Raw genomic sequence first — 23,292 nt, 5'->3', positions numbered from 1 at the left:
GGTGGACCTTGCCTGTGGGCAGCCATCACCCTCCTTAGCATCAGTAGAATTATCACCCCCGTTTTACAGATGGGGAAACGGAGGCCCAGAAGGTTAAACAACAGACAAATCACAGACTGATCTGGAGTAGAGCTAGAGTTTGATCCAGGATTCCAAATCCTAAGCACATCTTACAGCACCCAGGGCCTCCCTGGAGGAAGGAGACGCGGGGACCTACCTGACTGCTCTTGGAATAGCCAGAGCGGGTGAGGGCAGCCTTATTGGGGAAACACACAAACCTGCTGGGGACCCGAGGGGTATGGGGACATCACAAAGGTTCAGGAAGCCTCAGTTTGCCTCACCCTTGCCCCGACTGCCCTCTGAAGGAGGTTCCGGACTCTCCCAGTCTGCAGTTGTCTGCAGAGCCTGTCCTCTCAGTGAGATCCTCTCAGATAGGACGCCCCTGCCCGACTTGGGGGTGGGGAAGAGTCTCCTGCCCACCCCCCTGCACACTGCACGCCCCTCCCCCACACCTCCAGACAGCAGCTCCCTGCTCTCCTTCTGCACTGCCATCACCCTCTCTCGACTGGACACTCCACCAACCTAACCAGCTGCGTCCCTAGTCTCTATTCAGCAGCCAGAGTGAAGCAGCAGCCTCTTCCCTGATCAAAACCCTCCAAAGGTCTCCCAAGATTTAAATCCCAAGATTTAAACTCCCGTCATGATGGAGTTCAGACCTGGAGCCCTGCCAGGTCTCACCCCAGCCCTACACACACACACACACACACACACCACACACACACACACACACACACACACACACACACACACACACACACACACACACACACACACACACACACCCACACACACACACCCCTGGCTTCCCGTCCACTGGATAAACAATGCCCCCTGCGCCTCAGGGCCTTTGCATAAGCCATTCCTTCTGCCACAAACCTCTTAGACTACCTCTTTACCCACTACCTCCTATTCACCTTTCTGATCTCAATTTAAACATCATTTCCTCAGAAAACCTTCCTTGGTCCCCCTGCTGTGGCCCCCACCTCCACGAGCTCAGTTCCGGGTTTCAGGCTCTCTGGAGACTCCCGCCGCCTCTCTCACAGCACTGCTCATGGTTTGTTACGTACACGTGTGAGGTTATTACTTTCTCCACACCTTGGAGGAGTATTTAATTCATGGCTGCTTCCCGACAGAGAACAATAACCCTGAGTAGGGCAGATACCACGCCTGCCTTGCTTCTCCCCCGTCCCAGCGCCTGACCCCATTCCTGGTACAGGGGGGTGGGGCGGGCAAGTGAAGGTGACCTGACCACAAAGGAAGGCCTGCAGAGGACGGAGACCTCGGCCCCTCACACTCCACACTGGGGAGCCCCTGCTGCCCGCTGGGGAGAGAAGCCCTGGGTGAAACTCCTGCCTCAACGTGTCAGCTGCAGAAACCAGAGGCTGGAACCTGCTGAACCAGAATGGCCGGGTGAGTGTGCCTGGGGGCAGGGCCTCCACGCCAAACAAAGAACCAGAAGCTGGGGAGGCAGCCAGGTGTGGGGGGGGCCGGGGCGGGGGGAGGGAGAGAGAGAGGAAGGGGAAGGCCTGAGTACAGGAGAGGCTGGATGGCGCCCAAGGCCTGGGGCCATCAAGGAGGTGGACCCCACCACCCGCCCCGGAGGCTGGAGAGGGGCCAGAGCCCTGCCCAGCCCACCCACCCACCAGGCTCTGGCAAGACTGGCAGCACACGGGCCCGGGGCAGCCTAGGGGGCAGGACCTCCCCTCCAACAGACCAGCCCCTCATTTCCCTCAGCCCACTCACCCCCACGGGTGGGCACCTCTCTTCCCACAGCCCTGCCAAGCCCTCGCCTCTCTTCACCAGGCGGACTTTTGGGGAGCACAAACCCTGTGCTGACATTTGTCTCCCCGCTCCCTTCCCCACGCTCACTCCTGCTAACTTCTCCAGGCTTTCTTGACTTTTTCAAAAAAAAACCAGCACCTGCCACAGGCCAAGCACCGTGCAGGACACAGCTCAGGCCCCGTGGCTGCATCACCCACCCAGGTCTGTGGGTACCCCCTTGCCTTCGTGCGTGCCCTGCCCCTCTTGTGCACCCTACTCTCAAGCCTGTGGGAGCCTGCTCTGCGTCCCGCAGCCCGCGGGCCACAGTGACCAGTCAGGTCCCCAGGCAGGCAGACAAAATCGGGTGACTTGACCATTCGCCCAGTACAGACCCAGAGCTAGTGTTCGGGGAGGGTCTGAACAGAACTTCTGAAGACCACATGTCCGGAGGGGCTTTTTGCCCCACCAGGATGTGGGCCCACCTCCCCTCCCCGAGCACATGGAGGTCGTGGGCTGCACAGGTCTTTGGGCAGCAGCCCCCAGGGGCATGCCCTGGACTCGCACAGGTAGCTGAGCCCATGCAAAGTGGGAGCGAGGGGCCTAAGAAAGGAAACAAGTGGGCTGGCCTGGGCGGGGGTTGGGGTGGGGGGCCCCCCACACCTCCCAGGGTCCAGCCAAACGGAGCCACCTACTTTGTGCCTTCCCTGCAGAGCGCACAGCACACATACACGCAGCAGCAAGGGGTGGTGAGGCAGGGGAGGGAGGCGGGTTTCCCAGGCCCTGAACAAGTCTGATGAGCTGGGGACTCATTAATGCTGTGACCACTCCTGGCATCCCCGGGAGGGCAGCCCGCTCAGAGACAACCCTGGTTTCCCAGGGGACACACTGGGAGCCCCAGGTCATGGCCTAGGATGGAGGGAGCACATACTAAGTGCCAGGTGCCTTGAACATGTGACCTCAGTTAACCTTTCCAGGTAGAAGTGATTATCCTCATTGTGCAATAGGAAAACAGGCCCTGAGAGAGAAAGCAACCTGCCGGAAGTTCCATGGAGGGCAGAGTCTAGCTGGGCCACCAGGTCCTGCCTCCCTAAGGATGAGGAGGAGGGCACCGCAGAACTGCGTGCAGCACCCTGCCATGTTCCAGCTCCCCAGGCTGGGTGGGGGCGGTGATACGACAGATACACCCTCAGCTACTTAGGCCTCTGCCCCTACCTACACTCCTAGCCATCAGGCATCCTGCTCTGGGCTCCTATGACTCCAAGTAACTGGACTGTGCTAAGCTGTGTGGGGACAAAAGGGAGATGGTCCTCATCATGGTCCTCCCATGGGCTCCAGGGAGAAGCCCAGGCCCGTTCCTGCTTCTTCCCCCTAATCTCATCTCATCAGGCAATGGCCCCCATTAGCAAACGCCCACTCAACCTTCAGGGCTCCTGTTTTCTAGGAAGTCCCCTACACCTCCCCCCGCAACGATGCTTAGGTCACTACCTCTGTGTCAGCACCACCCCAGCACAGTGGACGCTGCAGTAACCCACAGTGCGGGCTCCGAAGGCAGGCCTGTGTGGATTCTTCCCACGGAGCACCTGACATGCACACAGCGGATCAGCAGAAACCTCTTCCTGCTCAGGACCACCCCTGGCCCCACGAGCCTCCCTCGTGAGAAGCCACGAGCCCCAGCTGGGGGAGCCGCCGAGCCCCACGTGCCCAGGTCCCCATCAGAGCTGACTCGGCATTGACGCCGGGGCCTCGGGGCTAACCCCTGGCAGCTGCTTCTCCGCCCCCCTTCCCTGCACTCCCCTCAGAGGCCAGGGCCCCCATTCATTTGTCTCGTTAAGAGGCCTATAGAAACACATTTGTCCGCTCTGCGCTCCACTGCTCCAGTCGTCAATTCTCTGGGGCGCCTGCCCTACCTTTTGCAGCAGCTCTGTCCACGTTGACTACTCGCCCCAGCGAGCAGTCTCGCAGGCCCAGCCCAAGCCTGGCCATGACGCGGGGGACAGATCCAAACGTATGTGCAGTGCTCCTGGGGTCAGGCCATCACAGCCCCCAGCCCATGCCCCTCTCCCGTGGCTCTCTGCCTGGGAGCAGAGCCCAACTCACCTAGTTCGGCATCTCCAGCTGGTTCCTACCTTCAAGTTCCTGGTCTTTGGTCCTTAAGGGACCAGCACGGAGGCTCTTGGCCTCTGCTCTAAAAATTGTTCCGCCCTGCCCCCTGAGTCCTACTAGGGGTTCAGGCCAGACTCCACCCCTACACTCACTCATCTACCACACTCCAGGCCCTGAACTGGACAATGGTCTGACCGCTCAGGACTCACAGTCCAATGGGACAGACAGACCTGAAGCAGTCACAGGTGCCCAGGGGAGCAGCACATGACCCAGGCTCCTAGAGGAGGTGATGGCTCCAGGTGAGTGGGAACTCATCAGGTGAAGGGGATGGGGAAGAGGGTTCCTATCAGAGGAAACAGAAGGAACAGAGGCCTGGGAGCACGGGAGCAACCGAGAAGTCAGCACGGCGGGGGCGTGGGGTGGGGCAGGTGAAGGATGAGGTTGGCAGAGGCTTAAAGATGCAGGGCCTGGACCCCAAGGCTTGATCCGAAAGGCGACAGGGGAAGAGAGCGAGGGATTTTAAAATGAGGGGCGACATGATCAGGCTTTCATTTTGCAACATGACTCCTACCATGGAACGGAGACTGGATGGTGAGGACAGAGGCTGGAGACAGGGAAGCCACTAGGAGGCTGCTGCAGCAAAAGCCTCGGCAAGAGCCGAGCACGGCTTGGGTGAGGGCAGCAGAGACAGGTGGATGCATTCCAAAGATATTCAGAAGGGAGAAACAGCGGCACTTGGTGATGGATTAGATGTGGGTATGAGAGAGCGAGGAGGCTGGGAGGAGGCCCAGGTTTCTGACTTGGGTGGCTGGGTGGGTGGGAAAGCCATTCACCAGGAGAGAGAACACAGAAAGACGGGTACGTCTGGGAGGATGAGGGTGAGGGTACAGGTTCCAGCATGTTAGGTCTGAGTAGGAGGGAAGACAGTTATGCTCCCAGGATGTATTGTCTCCAAAAGCCCAGCCGGGTGGTCCTCCCTCTGCTCTCAAGCTCCCACTTGAAGGGCCTAAGAGCGTCCAGAGTGAGGGTGGGGGAGCAAGGCCAGGACTTCAGTGTCCGAGGGCTGGCTCTCACAAGCCTTCGCCTCCTTGCTATTGTCACCTACCCAGTGACTTCTACCCCAGCCTGGCCCTGCAGGCTCAAGCTCTCTCCCAGCAGCCCCAACCGAGCTGGAGATCACCCGCACCCCCTAATCTTCCCTGTTTCTGCTAGCCCAGCCCTCTCATCACCCGCACCTCAAGGCTCCCATTACCCCTCACCCTGCGCCCCAGGAGGAATGCCCTCTCCTTCTCCTCGCTCTACTGGCCCCACCCAACCTGGAGGACAAAGGGCGGGGTGCTCCAGTCCCACCCCCTCCAGGATCTGGTCCTGAATAATTAATGAGCCATTAGGAGAAAGGGTTTGGGTGGGGCAAGAAGAGAGCTCTGCTCCCAGACACAGGGAGAGCGGGGTGGGGGAACCCTATGGCCTGCTGACCCCTGCGCTGACCCCCAGGTTGGCCCTTTGTCACCTCTGGGCTCCGGACAGGATGGGAACAGCTCTGTTCCCCAGGGACCTTGGCTCCGACCTCGACCCTCCCCCTCAGTGTGCAGATTGGCTAAATCTGCCCTGTGCCCCGCCTCCCACCGGTAACCAAGCAGTGGTAACCATGGCAACGGGGCGGGCTGCGGCCAGTCTTGTAGTGCCAGGCAGGGGGAAGGGAGGCAGGAAAGGGACCAAAGTTCGTAGTTGGATCTGGGCAGGGGACAATCCCATCTCCCCCCATACACAGAGAGGGGCGCTGGAGCCCAGCTTCCTGTGGCCAAGTGCAATCTTCCCCCATTCTCAGGGCTGAGGGCTGGGGGAGGGGGATGCCTCTCTGCCTTGAAGTGGGGAGGGAAGGAAGTGCTCAGTGTCTACACACAGGTCTGGCCCAGGGAAAGGGCTCTGGTGGCTCACCTTCCCATCTTTCCCTGGACCTGTGGACACCTCTGGCATCACATGTCCATACGTGTTCCTGTGTGCAGCCCCCCATTCCCACACCAACACCGACATGGCCCACACTGTGCCTTCTGCACAGGTCCACAGCAGCGGACACAGTACACGCCTGAGCACATCACTAATGACCACACGAATCCTGGACATGTCTCACCTCCACCCCATAAACAGGGTCCCACTCAGACACCCCCCACCCTGGAGCACCTTAAGGGACATGCGAGATCCCACAGGATGCTCCGAGGAAGAACGGGGCTGGAGTATCACTTGGAGGGGGGTGGTCTCCAAGTGGGGGGTCTCTCTAGGACAGAAGGTCTGGAGGTGTATCTAGCCATCCTGTCTCTCCTAGTGGCAGGCCTCTTCCCCCCTTCCAGAGTCCTGCTGGGAGGAATGCACCTTTCCATCTGGGAGATCCCATGCCTTGAGAGGTCAGACTTACTGTCGCCATGGGCACCTGCCACCAAACCAAGCATCACGAGTGCGGGCACGAGGGGCACCATCGTCCTCCCTGAGGCTGGCTCAGGGGCCATCCAGGGCTCCAGCGCCACAACCAGCTACAGTCCAGGACAATCAACCTGTGACAGAGAGAACGGCAGAGCCAATTAGCTGGTACCCACCAATATCTTATTGCCCACATGCCACCTCCTGGCCCCCACTCACCACCAAGACCACCACTCATCGTCGTTGACCACCCAGAGCCTAGTTCAACAGGAGGGACACAGAGACACACAGGTGGAGACAGAGACCAAACAAAGCAAGACCGAGACGGAGTAGTCAGCAGACCCACAGAGGCCAGGGACTCCAGAGTCCCTGGGGTCTCCTGTTGCCCCTCCTCTCCCCAGCAGAGCCCGCAGGCTGGGCACAAGCCTCAGAGCACAGCCTTGGTCGTGGCAGACAAGATCTAGGTATCAGAGGCTTGGAGCCAAAGCCACAACCCGTCCGGGCTCGCCAGGACATGCTCTGGACAAGGTGCACCCGCCCCGCCTGGTTACCCTCATCCTACCCAATTCCCATGGCACCTTCCCAGTCCTGGCCACTAGGGAAACCACAGGGAGGCCCTAGTGGCCAGGACTGGGGGTGCTGGACCCTAAGAGTCGACCTCACACCTCCTTGGCCCTTGCCCCAGTGGCCCAGAGCATATCAAGGGGTGGGGTGCCCTTGCTCACAACTGCCATCCGGGCTGAGTCAGGAACCTGGGCATGGGGAAGACCATTCGGGATTGCATGAATGCCCCCAGGCCTTTGCTTACAGGGCTCCTCAGCCAGGTGTGCCCCCGCCGCCCACTCCGCCCAGCACCAGTGTGGAGCCCTAGGCATGGCCACCCCAGACGGTACACATACACCGCTATCACTCTCCAGCCCCGGTGGCGAGCTCCCAAGGGTCTCTCTCCCATGGCTCCCTTTCAGGGGGCTTCTGGGGATCTGTGCCAGTGCCCACCAGCTCTGCTTACACCTTGCTCTGGGCCAGGGGCTGGTGCACAAAGCCCCTCATTAATGCTCTGGAGACACAACAGGGCGCAGAAGGGGAGTGAGTGGCGGTGAACACACCTGGGGGCCCCACAGTGGTACCTACGGATTCTGGTGGGAGGGTGGGGATCCGACCCAGGTGCCAGCTAACCCACAACGGTAAGAATATTTGCAAGGAGGTGACAGGGCTGGTGAACAGGAAGAGGCTGGCCTCAAAGATGGCTCTGCTCCTCCCTGGAAATTAGATCCGTCTCAACTGGGACAGTCGAAGGTCATAAGATCAGAGGGCAGGAGGTGAGCAAAGGTGCTGGGACAAAGCAGGTACAACTGTGAAGTGAGGTAGGGGCTGAACACAAAGGGGAAAGGGTGGGAGATGTCCCTTGTCCCAAGATCTCACCGGAAGTCTGAGACAGGCTAAGCAACAAAAGCAGGCCCACTGAAGCAGCATGGTGGGCATCCAGCCCTAGTTACACCAGGCCTGGCCTTCCGCTCGGTGTGGCGAGACCAGGAAAGAGGAAGTCCCCAGCACCATGCCCCATACGGCCAACTTGGGCTGGAGGACACGCATCACTAAGGCCCTGTCTGTCTGGGCTTTGTCATCATGGCACTGTCGTGCAGCAGTGCGACCAACAATAGAATTCAACTTCCCAGCAGACATCAGGTGGTGAACTGCCTGGCCAGGGTGTCGTGGGGGTATGGCCCCTTGATACAACCATCCTGCAGCTCCTGGTACACATATCAGCGGTGTGTTACACCAAAGGACAGAGGCAGAGGGGACTAGTGCAGACATCACAGGGTGCAACAATACCGTATTCACAGAGGTTTCACTCCCAGGTACAAGCAGTCAGGGTGTGAACCCTCCTCCCAGGGCAGACAACATGGGGGCATAACCCTCAGGAACACACACCACGGGGGACATAGCTCCCTGGTATGGATGTAAAGGGGATGAAGCTACAGAGAAGAGACATTATGGAGGTACAACTGCACAGCAGAATCATCATGGGGTGAAACTCCCCAGTACAATGATCATCGAGGCGTAATTCCCCGTAGCTGCCTTGGTACAGTAATCGTGGCAGCGCAGCTCCCAGGGAGAGGCATCACGGAAGTGTAGCAGCCCTGTCCAGACATCAGGTGAGTGTAGACAGACATCATGGGGATGCAGCTGCCCGATGGACGTTATAGGGGTACGTTATCATAGAGGAATAACCCTGTTATACACATCATGGGGGTCAGTCCCCAGTACAGCCATCAAGGGGGTGTTAATTCCAGAGCAGACATCGTGTGGTACACTGTTGGATGAGATTCTGCCCACGGGTGTCAGAGAAACTGGGCTTGCCTCTGGTAACCCCACCCCCACTGTAACAAAAACAAGTGGCCGTGACTTGGGGACCCCAGGGTCCCCCTGTGTATCTGGGTCTGGAGTGCGTAGGATACTGTTCAGATGCAAAAAGTAGGACAGACAGAGGTGAAGAAGTTGAAAACAATGACATTCCCTCCCAGAGAGCTCTTCCCAGCGGTCCACGGACACGAGGACACCCAGAGAGACGGGGAGACGCGGGGACACACAGACATGGACACGTTCTCAGGGAACTACTCAGGCAACCACAGAGCTGTCCGGGCCAGGGCCTCTCCCTCACCAGCTCCTGGTGTGAGCAAGCTGCCTCCTCCCCAGACTCTGGGCACACAGCCTGCCCCAGTGTCAGGCGGCGCAGGCCACTCCCAGCTCCAGGGCCCCGCATAGGAGGAGTCCTGGCTCCTGGGTCTGGCCTCCGTCTAGACGCTGGCCCTGCCCCCACCCCAGAGTGCTCAGGGTCACCTGTGGGGAGGTGGCGGGAGGGGAGCAGGGGGGTGGACCGACGCTAGCCTTGCTGGGGTAGCTGAGAACCTTCTGAAATCAGTGCAACGGCGTTAAGAGCAGAGCGTCCACTTCCGCCCACGGCTGGGTGAGTCTGGGCTCTCAACGGCCGAGATGAAAATACGGCCTGAGCACTTGCACACTCAGCTCGTCTCTGAATTGCACCGCGGACCATCGGTTCTACCAACTGACACACTTGGGCAGGAAAACAATTCCATACTGAACAATATTGTACAATATCATCAAATGTCATTTTTCTACACTCAGAATGGTTTTAACATACCCTTTTTCTTTGCTACATCAGTGTAAAGCTGCCGACTGCCCTTTCTTGGGAAGAGCTGTCCTTTATTCTGAAATTACGTCCTTGGTGCTAAAATGTCCTTTCTTGTAGGAAGTGATGGTGATAGCAGATACCAGTTGTTTTTTTTATGATGTCCTTACTTGGCAAGATAAAAAATTTTGCCAACCCCATGTCTGGCCCCCAAGTACTTTTGGAAACTGTACTGGTTTGTGAAACTGAAGAGCCTGGGAATCACTGCTCTGAGGGAAAAGGAAGGAGCAGGCCCCACACCGAGCCACAGGATTCGAATACAAACGTCACAGAAAGGCCTGTTACCCAGAGGCTAGGTCACCGCCATGCGGCCCACCCAACCACCCCTGCCAGCCTCAGCGGGGGGCCCCCCAGGAGAGACCATGTGACGCCAAACATGCGGGGGTGGTTCCCTGGCTGGAGAACATCTGGGATAATTCCGAGGCGGCCTCATGAATATGAAAACACAAATTGATTTGTTTCCCTTGGGCACGTGTTATTACTCACAAATATTAATTAGTCTCCAAATACCACCTGTTCCTACAGCCTCCTCCCTGCTTCCTCCCCAGGCCAGGACCCTGGCTCTCAGGAGGCTGGGGCCCCAAAATGGGCATCAGCAGAAGGAGGGGTATCCAGGGCCCCAAGGAGCGGCCGGCTAAGGGGAGAGGCCAGCGCTTGGGGCAGAGGAGCGTGAGAGCAGGCAGAGCCCCGAGCTGTTCATCTTCTAACCGGTGGGCAGCTAACCCTTTTGTCACGTCCCGGACACTTCACCACGTGGCACTGCAGCAGTGGCCGGGGAAGCGGAAACAGGCCTTGTTACACTTGGGAAGGGAAAACCAACATGTTTCCAACTCTCACCAAACCAACCACCAGATTACGACGGGAATAAATCAGTCTCAGCCGTGACCCCAGCTCCGGGAAGGGAGGCTGCGGCAGGCTGCCTTTGCTCCTCCAGCCAGTTGGCCAGAGACTGTGAGCACGGCCAGGATCTGCCCACCCTCCCTCCTTCTCGAAGCTGGGAACTTACTTACCCTCTGGCAGCCCTCAGCTCTTCGGTCTCCCCTGCAAGAGGACGAGGAGCTTAGGAAGAGCATCCCAGAGTCTTGGGGGTGGGGCACAAGCTCCAGCAGAGGCTTAGCTCTGGGGGCGGAAGACCAAGGGAGCCAGCAGAGGCACCTTCCTACAGCTAAAACCCCTAAGCCACCAGCCGTCCAGGCTCCTTCCTCTGGAGAGCGGAGCCTCCCTTGGGTTAATGTTCACCAACGTGGCTGCGTCTAGGCCTCTGCACCCACTCTTCTCTCCGTTGTAAAGAATGCCTTGTCCTGGCCTCAGCCACCTACTCACCCACCAGAACTCAGCTCCCGTGGCCTATCACTGTGAACCTTCCCTGCGTGGCCCTCCCCAGTTTCCCAGGTTTGTATAGCACAGTGAAGGCAGCAAGAAGTGGTATAGAACAGTGCTTCTCAACCCAGGGTGATTTTGCCCTGCTATGGGACAGTAGGCGATGTCTGGAGACATTTGTGATTGTCCGACGGGGATGGGGGAGGAGGTGCTACTGGCACTGTAGGAAGAAGCGAGAGATGATGCTAGACATCCTACAGTAACGGGCCAGGCCCTACAACAAAGGGTCATCTGGTCCAAAATGTCAACAATACTGAGGTTGAGAAACCCTGATGCAGACGGCAAGATCCTTTGCCCATGTCACCTAAGGCCTGCTGCCCTGGTCCCTGCCCCAGAACTCAGTCCCTATGGGTACCCTGGGCCCCAATACCCCAGGTAGGCTTGACATATATTAGCTGTACCTAGGCCTCGGGATCTCACAGCACCTTCCCCTCCCCCTCCAAGTCAGTCTTGCCTCCAGAGCCGGGCCGTACAGCACACCCCACCCCTACCCCTTCAACAGGCCATCAACAAGTGGCCTCCCCAGAGGACAGAGGGCTCCAATTTCAGGCACCTTTTATGGTGAGACTGGGCTCCCAGGAAGGTCAAACTCATCATCTGAGGATAGCCAGGTGAAAGGTATCTCCACACCCACCCTCCCCATCTGACCTTTCCAACCTGTGACCCAGCCTTCCTGCCGCACCTTCTCCATAGCCCCATAGCTCACCTCACCACGCACGGGGTCTGGCCCCCAGTAGATACCCAATACATGCTCATTTCCCTTCCACGCCCAGACCAGACCCATCTCTTCCACAGCCCTCTTCGCCAGCCATCATGCAGAACTGTCCAGTGGGCCCTACTGGGCCCTGAACCAGAAGGCAGGGTGATGAACAAGACAGTCATGGGCTCTGTCTTCAAGAAGCTTACAGAGGATGGCCCAACCAGAACGCATCCTCCCCAATCCCACTCCTCCTCCAGGTCCCCATCTCCGTGACAAGCACCGCCATGATCACCCACCCAAGCCAGCCAGGCCTCCGCAAATTCTCCCTTTTCCTCATCCCACGTATATCACTGGTCAATACGTTTGAATCTGCCCTGGCTCCACCCCAACCACTGCCGTGTTAGGAAGACGTCATCAGCGCCCATGTCTTCGGTGGGCTTCCTGCCCCTGGTCACTCCCTTCCAGCCCATCCTGCAAACAAACCAAGGCCCCCTTTCAGCTTACAAAAATGCAGATCTGATCAAGGCCCGCAGCTCTGTTGGCTTCTTTATCCCCCAGGAGACATGCAGATAATGTTTCATGAATGAACAAGCGAATGGGCAACGGGTAGATGAATGTGTGGATGTTGCTTCTCTGCTTATGAACCCTCAGTGCCTTCATACCACCCTCAGGAGAGGCTACAGTCTTTATTTAGCCTGACAACCAAGGCCCAGCACACTCTGACTCCAACCTAACTCCCCAACCTCATTCCCTGTAACTCCAACCCACACGTCTGTGCTTCTAGCAGAAAGAAAGAAGTGGACCTCAAAGAGACGAAGAAGGATGGGCCCAGATCCTGTGAGTACCTTGCTCTTTCTACCACAACCTACAGTTCGGAACAGTCTTTTCTACAGAAACACGGTGAATGGGAAGCATAGAGATCCTGGTGTAAGTCCTAGAATGTTACCCGGAAGCCTATTTCACACCTACTGCAGCTGATGAGCTGTATATCATTCCCCATTCACCTCCGTCACCCACTCTGGCCAGAAACCCAGGAGCCATCCTCAACACCTCCCCTCCCTCATGCCCCACATTCAACCCTTCACCATGTCCTGTCTACTTGGTTTCCCTAAATAACACTCAAATCCCTTCTCTCCACCTCCATCACCGCCTTCCTGGTCCAGGCCTCCATCACCTCTCTGCCACACGCACACTGGATCATTCACGCCCCTAGTGACAACCCTTCCACAGCTCTCCACCGGCCTAAGTCAAAATCCAAGCTTCGGGCTTCCCTGGTGGTGCAGTGGTTAAGAATCCGCCTGCCACTGCACGGGACACGGGTTCGAGCACTGGTCTGGGAAGATCCCACATGCCACGGAACAACTAAGCCTGCGTGCCACACAATTAAAGCCTGCGCGCTGCACAACTACTGAAGCTTGCACGCCTAGAGCCCGTGCTCCTCAATAGGAGAAGCCACTGCAATGAGAAGCCTGCGCACCGCAACAAAGACGCGGCAACCAGATAAAAGCTTGCGCACAGCAACGAAGACCCAACGCAGCCAAAAATAAATAAATTAAATAAAATAAATTAAAAAAAAATCCAAGCTTCTTGGCCTGGCCCTCGGCACCCCTGCCTGGCCACAACCGGGGGGACACTCACCAGGACTCTGACTGCTCACGCCCGTCACTCTTGGACAACCAGCACTGAGGGCAGGGCACTGGGGCCTCTGCTCCTTCCTGGAAAGAGAGAAAAGGATAAGGAAACGTTAAGAATTTCATTACAGCAGAGCAGGTATTGACACAGAAAGACATTCAAAATTTGCTGTTTACGAAGGGGGAAGAAAAAGCAGGTTATGGAACTGTTCCTGCAGGACGAGCCCCATTTAGAAAAATGCCCATCTCTTCACTTCATTTACTCACTTCTTCCATATTCCTGAGCACCTACTACGTGCCAGGCTTTCTGCCAGGCACCCTGCATATAGCCGTGAACAACACAGACCAAGTCCCTGACCTCAGCAGAAAAACTTGTGTCCAAACTCCTCAGCACCACCCTCCAGCACGGCAGTCGGCGCCGCCCACCTCTGTAGCCCAATCTGGCCACGTTCCCTCTTGCCAGCCAGCCAGCCAGCCAGCCAGCCCGCCCGCCCGAAAACTTCCTCTTCTGGTCCTCAAATGTGCCATCCTCCTGCAGTCTCTCAGCCTTGCCCGGGCCCTATGCCACTGCCTGGACCGCACTCCTCACCTCTTCTAGCCAGTGACCCCTCGGATCTCAGAGCCAACAGCATTTTCCAGGATGTCCTGGACTACACGCCTGGACCTTGCCTTGGAGTGGTGACCACGACATGATTGATATGATTTATTTATTTACACAACTGCCGAGTGGCCGCTGAGTCACAACCATAAGCTCAGTGCGTGCCGGCTCACCTCCGTGTCCCCAGCACCCAGCAGAGAGCCGGCACATAGTAGGTGCTCCCTCAAGATATGCTGACTGAGCAGATGAACGCGCGAATGAGCTCGCAGAAAACAGCCCAGCCTGGGAGGGCCGTGCCAGCACCCGTGCAGCCTTCAAAGAAGCTTCAGAAGCAATATTTATTTTTGCCTCTCTGCTGCTCTATAATTTTTATTTATTTATTTATTTTTAATTTTTTAATTTTTTTGCGGTACACGGGCCTCTCACTGTTGTGGCCTCTCCCATTGCAGAGCACAGGCTCCGGACGCACAGGCTCAGCAGCCATGGCTCACGGGCCCAGCCGCTCCGCGCCATGTGGGATCTTCCCGGACCGGGGCATGAACCTGTGTCGCCTGCATTGGCAGGCGGACTCCCAACCACTGCGCCACCAGGGAAGCCCTGCTCTATAATTTTTAAAATGAAGGTGTGCCACTGGACGCCTCCTCCGCTGGCACACACAGGGCGACAGAGCCCGGCGCCTTCCTTCCAGGACAATTACTGAGCTCCCACCAGCGTGGGCCCTGTCCTGAGTGGGGGCAGGGGTCGGACACGCCCACACCCTCTCACTTGGCACCTGGGAACCAGCCTCGCTTGAGACCGGCCGCGTCTGCAACACAGGGGAGTTCCTCGTGCCTGAGCATGGCCAGGACAGGCCTGGCCAACCCACGACCACCCGCGCTGACCCTGCAGCCCACACCCTCCCCAGCCTCCATCACCCCTCCCCCCACAGCTCACAACCCAGGCCTCAGGATGGCCGCAGGCTTCCGTCTCCCAGCCCCCCAGCTTCTCCGCAAAGTTCCCTGTGGCCTCCCCGCTCCCAGCACACAGGCTGCCGGGCGGGTCTGGCCAGACAAACCAGCTTCCGTGTCCCAAACTCAAAGGCCCGTTTGTCCGGCGACCCCTGCCGGGGCCTCACAGGGCCAGATGTGGGGCTGTCAGCTCCACCGTTGCTCAGGGACCCTGGGGCAGAGGGGCAGAGTCTGAGGTAGAGAAGGGGGAGGGTCCCCCAAGCCAGTTGCCCTCCTGCCGCGCCTGAGGCCACACCAGGAGCACTGGGCTTGGCACCTGGACCCAAGCTGAGCAGAAACCACACCTGGATAGAGGAATGTGCCCCAGATGGCCTGGAGGTGGGTCAGGGAACAGACAGAACAGGCACAGAACCCTGCACCTGGAAAGACCCTACAGCACAAAGAGGATTCTAGAAGAGCCAGATCAGCACCTGGAACCACCAGTGTCCCAAATGACCCAGGAGGGCAATCAGAACCACCTGTCAGAGTCACCAGCAGCAGCTCCCAGAAGCACCCTAGACACAGCAACAATCAGGGCTGCCGGGTGTGCCCAGGAGACCAACTAGAAAGCTACTCAGGAACGGCCTGACCGGTACCGGACCCAAGTTAGGACTCACTGCTTGGCACCCACAAAGGCCTCATAAGGGGTGAGGTTGGCAGCCATGACCACGATCAGGTACGCAGGCCTTGGCACCCAGCCGAAGCTGGCCCCTGGCAGGGCTCTCCGTCATTTGCCAAGCCTGGAACCTGGCCTGACAGCGGGACGAGGAGTAAGTTGAAATCTAGAGGAGCACGGACGCCCCTCTAGAGCAGCCCCCAGGCAGCCCCGGTAGCTGCACCGCAACAGTCCCCAGAAACAGCTAAAACACTGCCGAGGAGCCCAAACCATCGTTCTCAGACCTGGAGGTTGTGGACACAGAGTCTGGGTGCATCCGGACCTCAGAGGCAGACACCCCACTAGAGGGCCCAGGGCCCAGGGTGGGTAGGGGGGACAGGGAACCCAACACACCAAAGCTGCTCCTTCTCAGAATCCCCTTCCACCCACTCCCAATGTGGGGTCTCTTCCCCAGGGCTTCATCCTCTAGTCTTCTCACACCAGCCCACCTGAAGGTCAAATACACCTGAGCAACACACACAGTCCCAGCGATGACATGAGGGCTGAGGGCTGGGCACTTGGGTTAGGTTAGCCAGCTACCCTAAGCTCAGAATTGCAGCTACTTTAGGTGAGCAGGTGCCCAAACCTTAACAATGTCTAGTTTTTAAAGCCGCTCCCACTGAGATTCTGATGGGGATGGTTTGCACCTCGCCCTTTGAGGATTATTACAATAACAACTGCTAACGCTGAGATGGCAGTGCTTATTAGATGCCAGGCCCTATTCTAAGAACTTTCTGCACATTAACTTCAATCCTCACAACAACCCTGTGAGACATGGAAGTTTGTTATACCCATCTGACAAGTGGGAAAACTGATTTAGAGATGTTACGCCACTTGCTCAAGGTCACGCTGCTATTAAGCGGAGTTGAACCCAGCGGTTTGAAACTAGAGTCTGCGCTCCTCACCACTGAGGTTGTCTTCTCTTGAACACAGCTCTACACCCTCTCGTATAACTCTCCATCCTTCCTCTGGCGCAGACCTCTCTCCCCAACTCCAGATCCTCACACACAACCACCTCCTATAAGTCCCCCACCCGACCCTCAAATGCTCCAAGCATCTCAAAAACAACATGTCCAGCCCTGAGCTCATTATCTGTGCCCCAAATCTACCTCTCATCCTCAAGTCCCCAGCTCAGTGAAGGCCTGACCCACTCACTCCCAGGAACCTGGACCCCTTCCTCTTCCTCACCCCCACATCCAATAAATCATCCTGCCCTAATAAATGTGCCTTCTAAGTGGCTCCATGCTACCAAGCCACAATTCTCTCTCACCTGACTTACTTGTACCCTTCTCCTCACTGGGTATCCTGTCTCCATTTACTTCCCGTAGCCACAGAATCCTCTTCCAGAAGCATGAATCTGATCATAGCACATTCCACACCACACCACACACACACACACCTTCAAGCTTTAATTCTTTGATATCTCCCTTTTGTGTTCTCACAGTAAAGTTACAGTAACTTAACAGGTCAATAGAGATCCTCTGTGATTTGCCGTATCTCTGAACACGCCACTAGTGATAAGATCTCTGAGTGTTTAGTCATATTGTTTTCTTTTCTGCCTAGAGTGCCCTTTCTTCAATTGGAAAACTCTTATTCATCCCTCAAAACGCAATTCAGATAGCCTGTTTTCTTGGTCTTCTTTGAGACTTATCTCTCCTTGACCTCTGAACTCTCCCCTGCCTCGTGGTGAACTCCCCCCATCTTGTAACCTCAGCTCAAAATTGCGGCTGCTTTAGGTGAGCTGTTGCTGAGCTCAACCTCAGCGGCTCCTAAGGGGTGGGCTGCCTCTTTTACACAGTTGTTAGTTCCACAGGAAGCATGGCAGCCTGGCTGAAAGTGCCTAGCCCAAAGTCTGGCACACACTCGGCAATCAATAAGAGGTTACTGAATTGCTCTGCCTTCCCATGATGCAATCTGTTCCCTCCGGGACCATAAGCTCCTCAAGGGCAGGGCCCTGGCTGCAAGCTTGGCCCAAGAACACGGCAGTGTCAGTCACATGGGAAGCGACCGCTACTGCTGCTGACACACTGCCACACAGTCCCCTTAGATTCTCACGACAGCCTTGGAACTGGCCAAGGTTGGATGACCTCTCCCATTTTACAGGGGGTGAAACTGAGACTCAGGGAGGAAGGGATCTCCTCAAGTTCTCAAACTGGAAAATGAAGGGGCTGTAGTATGTGTCACAGCCTCTGTAGGAAGAGGGCTGGGTCCCATCTCCCTCTGACTAAGGGCCCTCAGTACTGGACTCCTACAGTTAGGACTGATGGGAGAAAGAGTGGAGGGAGCGCAGAGAGCCAAGGCCAGCATTTTGCTACCCATCAGTAACAATTCCCAAGAAAAGTAGCGAGTCTACTCTTACAGCAACCGCCCCCCCCACCGCCCCAACCGGTTCACCAGCACCCAAATCCAGCCTCCTCTCCTAGAAGCCCTGGACACCACACCCACCCTCACTAAGTGCACAAGGTTGACAAGAGGGGAGGCCAGGAGCTGCAGGCGGAAGGAGGGAGGAAGGAATTGTATGAAAACAATTTCCTTGTTAAAGGAAATAAAAGAGGGAAGAGGAAGAGCAAATGGAAAAGAAAACAGAACTACAGAGACATTTCAAATGTCTCTGAGCAAGCAAAAATGTGCGAGAAAGTGTGTGCACACGATTCCCTGGTGGCACAGTGGTTAAGAATCCGCCTGCCAATGCAGGGGACATGAGTTTGAGCCCTGGTCCGGTACGATCCCACATGCCGTGGAGCAACTAAGCCCGTGCGCCACAACTACTGAGCCCGTGCGCCACAGCTACTGAAGCCCGTGCGCCTAGAACCCGTGCTCCACAACAAGAGGAGTCACCACAAGGAGAAGCCCACGCACCGCAACGAAGAGGAGCCCCCCACTCGCCACAACTAGAGAAAGCCCGCGCACAGCAACGAAGACCCAACGCAGCCAAAAATAAATAAATAAATAAATAAACGTATTAAAAAAAAAGAAAAGAATGCATGAGACTGCAAGTGTGCACACACCCTCCCTGGACTGTGCATAGGGGTGCAGTGAGAGCACAAGCAAGCACACAGACCGGTACATGGGTGTGCAAGCACAGCAGATTTCTGAGCTCTGGCTGCCACGCAGGCCCAAGTGTGCAAGTGTGAGGGCACTCAGGAGACAAGTGGATGTGGAGTGGGGGTGAGGGGTGGGAGGGTGAGCTGAGTGTGGAAATGAGAGGGCTGTGAGTGTGTGGCCTGGGCCTGGGGCTGCGGAGGTGGAGGGCTACGCCTGGGGAGGTACACCGGCTCCTTGTTGAAGCCCTGGGCTCATTCATATAATCAGTGAAAAACGGGGATTTTCCTGCTTCCTGAAGCAGGCGCTGATAAGGAGCCAAGCATAGAATTTCCTGAGGTTTTCTGACAGAACCCTGCTCTGGATCCCAATGGATCCCTCATGCCTCTCAAAGGATCCCTCAGCAGATCTCCTTCCTTCTCAGGGGATCCCTCACCATTGAGGATCCCCCTGGAAGCATCAGCCGTTGATCCTTCTCCAGGCCTCACACCCCAACGCACTTCTCGGGATTCTCTGGCCAGATCCCGCACCAGGTCACTCTGGATCCCTGCCCCCATCTGCTCAGGAGCCGAAGTGGAGCCTTCATCACCAGCACGCAGCAGTCCAGCCTCCCAGGCCTGCCCCGCAGCCCCCAGGGGAATCCAGAGGACCACCTCCTCCCTCCCCTCCTGCCAGCAGCCTCCCTTCCTTTTCACAGCTCAGACAGGTACCAGGCTCCCACCCACCAACCTGCTCCAACTCGGGGCCCTGCACTGGGGGTGAGGGGGGGGATGTTGAAAACGGAAGAAAAACTAGCCCCTCCCCCACCCTGGGGTGGAAGAACCAGAGGGGCAGCATTCCAGAGAAACGGTGAGGAGGCCAGCCAGCAGAGGGGCGGCAGAGACTCCAGTCAGTGGGAGACAGAGACACCAAGAGACCAGCGAGAGACACGACAGAAACCCGGGAAGGGAGACCCAGGGATGGGGGAGGGAGCACAGAGAGACCTGGGAAGAGAGAAAAGACACCCGGGGAGAGCACAGAGAGACCCGGGGAGAGAACACAGAGACCTGGCAAAGAGCACAGAGAGCCGGGAGAAAGAACACAGAGACCCAGGGAGCGAGAACAGGGAGACCCCGAGAGAGTCGCAGCCAGCTGAGAGACTCCGGGATTACTGGGGCGGGGGAGGGGGTGGGGTGGGGATAAGACTGGGAGGCCGTGACACAGGGAGACAGAGATACAGAGACGTGGAAGGGCACAGAGAGGCACCGACACACGGAGGGAAACGGAGAAAGAAGCTGAGACAGGATCGTGGGCCAGCGATGAGGACCGCGGCACACACAAGCACGGGACGGGACGCGGGGCGGCGACTGAGTGAACTTTCCGGAGCGGGTCCGAGTGGACACGTCCTCACGGGACAGATCGCTCCAGGGCCTTCGGGTCGTGGCACCCGGGTGGGGGCGGGAACAGCCCGGCCCGGCCCCTCCCTCCCCAGCCCGCGCCGGCGACCCCGCGGGGTGGGGGATTCCAAACTCACGCCCCGCGCACCCCGGGACCGCACGTGCGCCCGAGCCGCGAGCGAGACGGGGGCGCGGCGGCTGCGGATCCCCTGCCGACTGGGAGGGGGCGCCTGTGAGGCGGGGGCGCGGCCTGGACCCGCCCGGAGCTGGGGTGGCTGAGGGAGGTCGAGGGCCGCCCCCGGAGAGCGTCCGCGCTGGTAGTAGGGGGAGACGAGGCGGGACCCAGGAAGGGAAGCACGGATGCAAAAGGGAAACTTTGCGCTGGGTGGGGGGGCGCGGGCTGCGGCTCAGGTGCGGCGGGAGGGAGGGGGAAAGGGGGAGGAAGGGAAAGGCGGCGAGGGGCGGCGGGGAGCTAGCCAGCCGGCGGCGGGGTGGGGGGGCGCGTCTGCCGCGGGGTAACGCGGGGAGGAGCCGCCGGGCTTGGGGCGGGGGGGCTTAGCCGAGGCTGCGGGCGCGGCAGGTGGGGGCGCGGCCCGGCCTAATCGGCACCCCCCAGCCCCCCGGGACCGCCCCCAGCTCCGCTCGGCGGACGCGGAGAGAGGGCGGGGGAGTGGGAAAGGACGGATGCGGAGGGAACTGGAAAGGGGCCCGGGGGTCACTCACCGCCTATCCAGGGGCCGTCGGTCCGCATGTCCCCCCCAAGCCGCTGGGGCCGCTGCTCCTGCTCCTCTTCTGCCGCCGCCGCCGCCACCGAATCCCACTCCCGCCACAGCCACCCGAGCTGGAGCCGGAGCCGGAGCCGGAGCCGCCGCCTCTGCCGCCGCCGCCACCGCTCCCGTCGCTCCCGCGCCAGCTCCAGCCGCGCGCCCGCGCCCGCGCCCCTGCCCCTGCCGTGCGCGTCCCCGGCGCCGCCCCTCCCCTCGTGCACTCTCGCTCGTAGAGCTGCTGAGACGCGTAGGCCCGACGAGGCCTCAGCCCAACCCCGAGCCTAAACCGACGCGGGCTCCAGTACCGAGCCGGAACCCCAAAATGAGCATGGACAGACCCAAACTCCCATACGAAGTCCGGATCCAGTTAGAGGCTCTCAATCCAAATATGAACCTGATACTACTCTAGGACCCCATTCCCTCGATGTGAACCTGATACCGAGACCAGACCCACCCCCAAACTCAATAGTAAGTCCAAACCCCTAAATGTGCCCCGAAATTGGCTCAAGTAATAATTTCAATCCGAACCCCTATATTGACCTCAAATACCAATTCTGACTCTAAACCCCTTTATCACCTCTACTTGATAGTGACCCCATCACCAACCCTGGTCCTTAAATGGACCCCAGTACCAACGCTGATCCCTGATCCCTGTATGAAACCTAAAGTCCAATGGCTCCCTTCTTATGGACCCCAGCACTCTTTTCTGAACCCCAAGCCTTACAGAAACCTCTAATACTGCAGTCCTAATCCCAGGTCAACACCAACACCCTTTCTGAACTGGGATTGAGTCACCAGAAAAGGACCCTAATACGAATACTGACCTCAAACCTCATCCATATGGGGGCCCATTTAAGACCCTACATTGACTCACCTCTAATGGTAATCTTGGAACCCAAGATTTATGAGACTGGCTTTGCAGAAACTCCACACAAATCCACTCAATCCCCATACTCACTCTCTACTTCTCTGACCCGATGTCAACCCCAGAGCCTGGCCAACACCTCAATATCTACACCAATTCCAACTGTGAACCTGAGTCATGTTGTGAGTTGGCCCCTGAGTTCAGGACTTGATAATATCCCCCAAGCCTGATATAAACCTCAGTATTGAGTTTCTGACTCCTCATATCAAACTCAGATGCTGACCCTATAAATTTCTGGGCTAAACCAATAACTTACCTGAAGATTTATTCCAAGTCCTAACTCAGGAACTTGGTAAGCTCCAAACCAAGAGCCACACCTTGGCACCAAAGCCTCCGGCCCCAGACGTATCGTCCAGTCTGTGCCACACCAGCTGTCTCCTGCCTGCCCACCTCATGAAAGACGGGGTGCCTACCCCTACTACTCTAGGTAAGATGAGGACCCCTATGGGAGCTCTGATCTATGGGGTCTCTGTGATACCACTGTGAGTCTGGAGGTTAGGTGAGAAAGTTTGGGAATTGTTGAGGCATCTGGACTTGGGGATCATAGTGTAATGTGCAGGGCAGGGGGAGAGATGCGGGTCTAGGGATCTGGGCTGAGGGGTCAAGTTCTGGTTATCACCTAATTCACTGCCTGCATTTGCCCTGGACTTGGATTTAGAAACGGTGCGTGTGCGCCCCCTGGTGCGTGAGAAGGGGATGGGACTGGCTCCAGTGATTCTGGGCAAACAATTAGATCCGGATTCCGGATGACAAACGGATCAAAAATGAACATTCCTAGTCCGTGGTTTTTTTATCCATTGGTAATTTTGGTGTACTGTGGGGGAGGCATTGCAAATTTCGTGCATCTTTAGACGTTTTGGCCTGTTTTTCAGTATTGGAGTGGGTTAGGCTTTCGGGGGGTGGGATTCTTCTAAATTTTAAAGTATGCTTTTTGGCCAGTGATACCTGCTCATTGCTGACTCGTGAAAACAGTTCCTCTTGGCTTCAATGGCCTACACTCTCCTCCCTGGCTACTGTTTCTCAATCTCTTTAACCATCTCCTGCTCCTCCCGAGGTCTATCCTAGGCCATCCCTTCTTCCCCTCTGCCTCCTGTCCCTTGGACCATCTCTACCACCAACAACCAAATGCTGATGACTTCCAAATCTCTGTCTCCAGTGTGGGCCTTTCTTCTGAGCTCAGGATCCATATATCCAAGAGTCTTCTCTAGATCACTCCCCGGATGTTCGTCAGGTAAACTGAATTCACCCTCTCTCCTGCCCCAGATCTGCTGGCCTCCAGCAGTCCCATCTCAGGCAGCAACACCTCATTCACTCAGTCACTGGGCCAGAAACAGGGCATCTTCCCTCCTGCACCCTCATCTAATGCAGCCTGCAAATCTTGAAATGTAAAAAGGGACTAGAGATCATCCCAGAGGGAGATGGGCAGGAGTCGGGGATGGAGAGAGAAAGAGTGGGGGAGGGGAAGAGATGGGAGAGAGACAGAGACAGAGAGCTTCTGACTTTTGGGTTTTGGTTCACACAAAATCAAGTTGGTCATAAAGTCTCTCACACATAAGTCATAAAAAACGCCCCTTAAGACTTACTCTGTGTTGAGTAGCGTCAGTACCCTGGAACCAATGGTACCTATTTAGAACCATCACTTCCTCCAGGGAGCCACCTCTAACCCCTGGCTGAGTTGAGGG

At 57.4% G+C, this 23,292-nt stretch overlaps 1 protein-coding gene across 8 annotated transcripts in view; it reads right to left on the bottom strand.

The window, feature by feature from the left end:
• The window catches only part of PTPRF (protein tyrosine phosphatase receptor type F), a 184,639-nt gene that overhangs the window by 65,077 nt on the left and 96,270 nt on the right, over positions 1-23,292 (bottom strand). For 7 of the 8 annotated variants that reach the window (XM_079920119.1, XM_079920117.1, XM_079920121.1 and 4 more), the window contains 2 exons: positions 13,269-13,345; positions 6,338-6,473 (listed from right to left, as the gene is read on the bottom strand). In XM_079920119.1, the coding sequence (XP_079776245.1) occupies positions 6,338-6,428 (91 nt within the window). In that variant the 5' untranslated portion in view covers positions 6,429-6,473; positions 13,269-13,345. Of the gene's footprint in view, positions 1-6,337; positions 6,474-13,268; positions 13,346-20,641; positions 20,694-23,292 lie in introns of those variants that run through there. The other variant, XM_079920118.1, reaches the window with a different exon arrangement.

The sequence above is a fragment of the Stenella coeruleoalba genome (genome assembly GCF_951394435.1).
Source record: "Stenella coeruleoalba genome assembly, chromosome: 1".
NCBI classification, from domain to species: Eukaryota; Metazoa; Chordata; class Mammalia; order Artiodactyla; family Delphinidae; genus Stenella; species Stenella coeruleoalba.
This window is presented reverse-complemented; position numbering and strand designations above follow the sequence as displayed.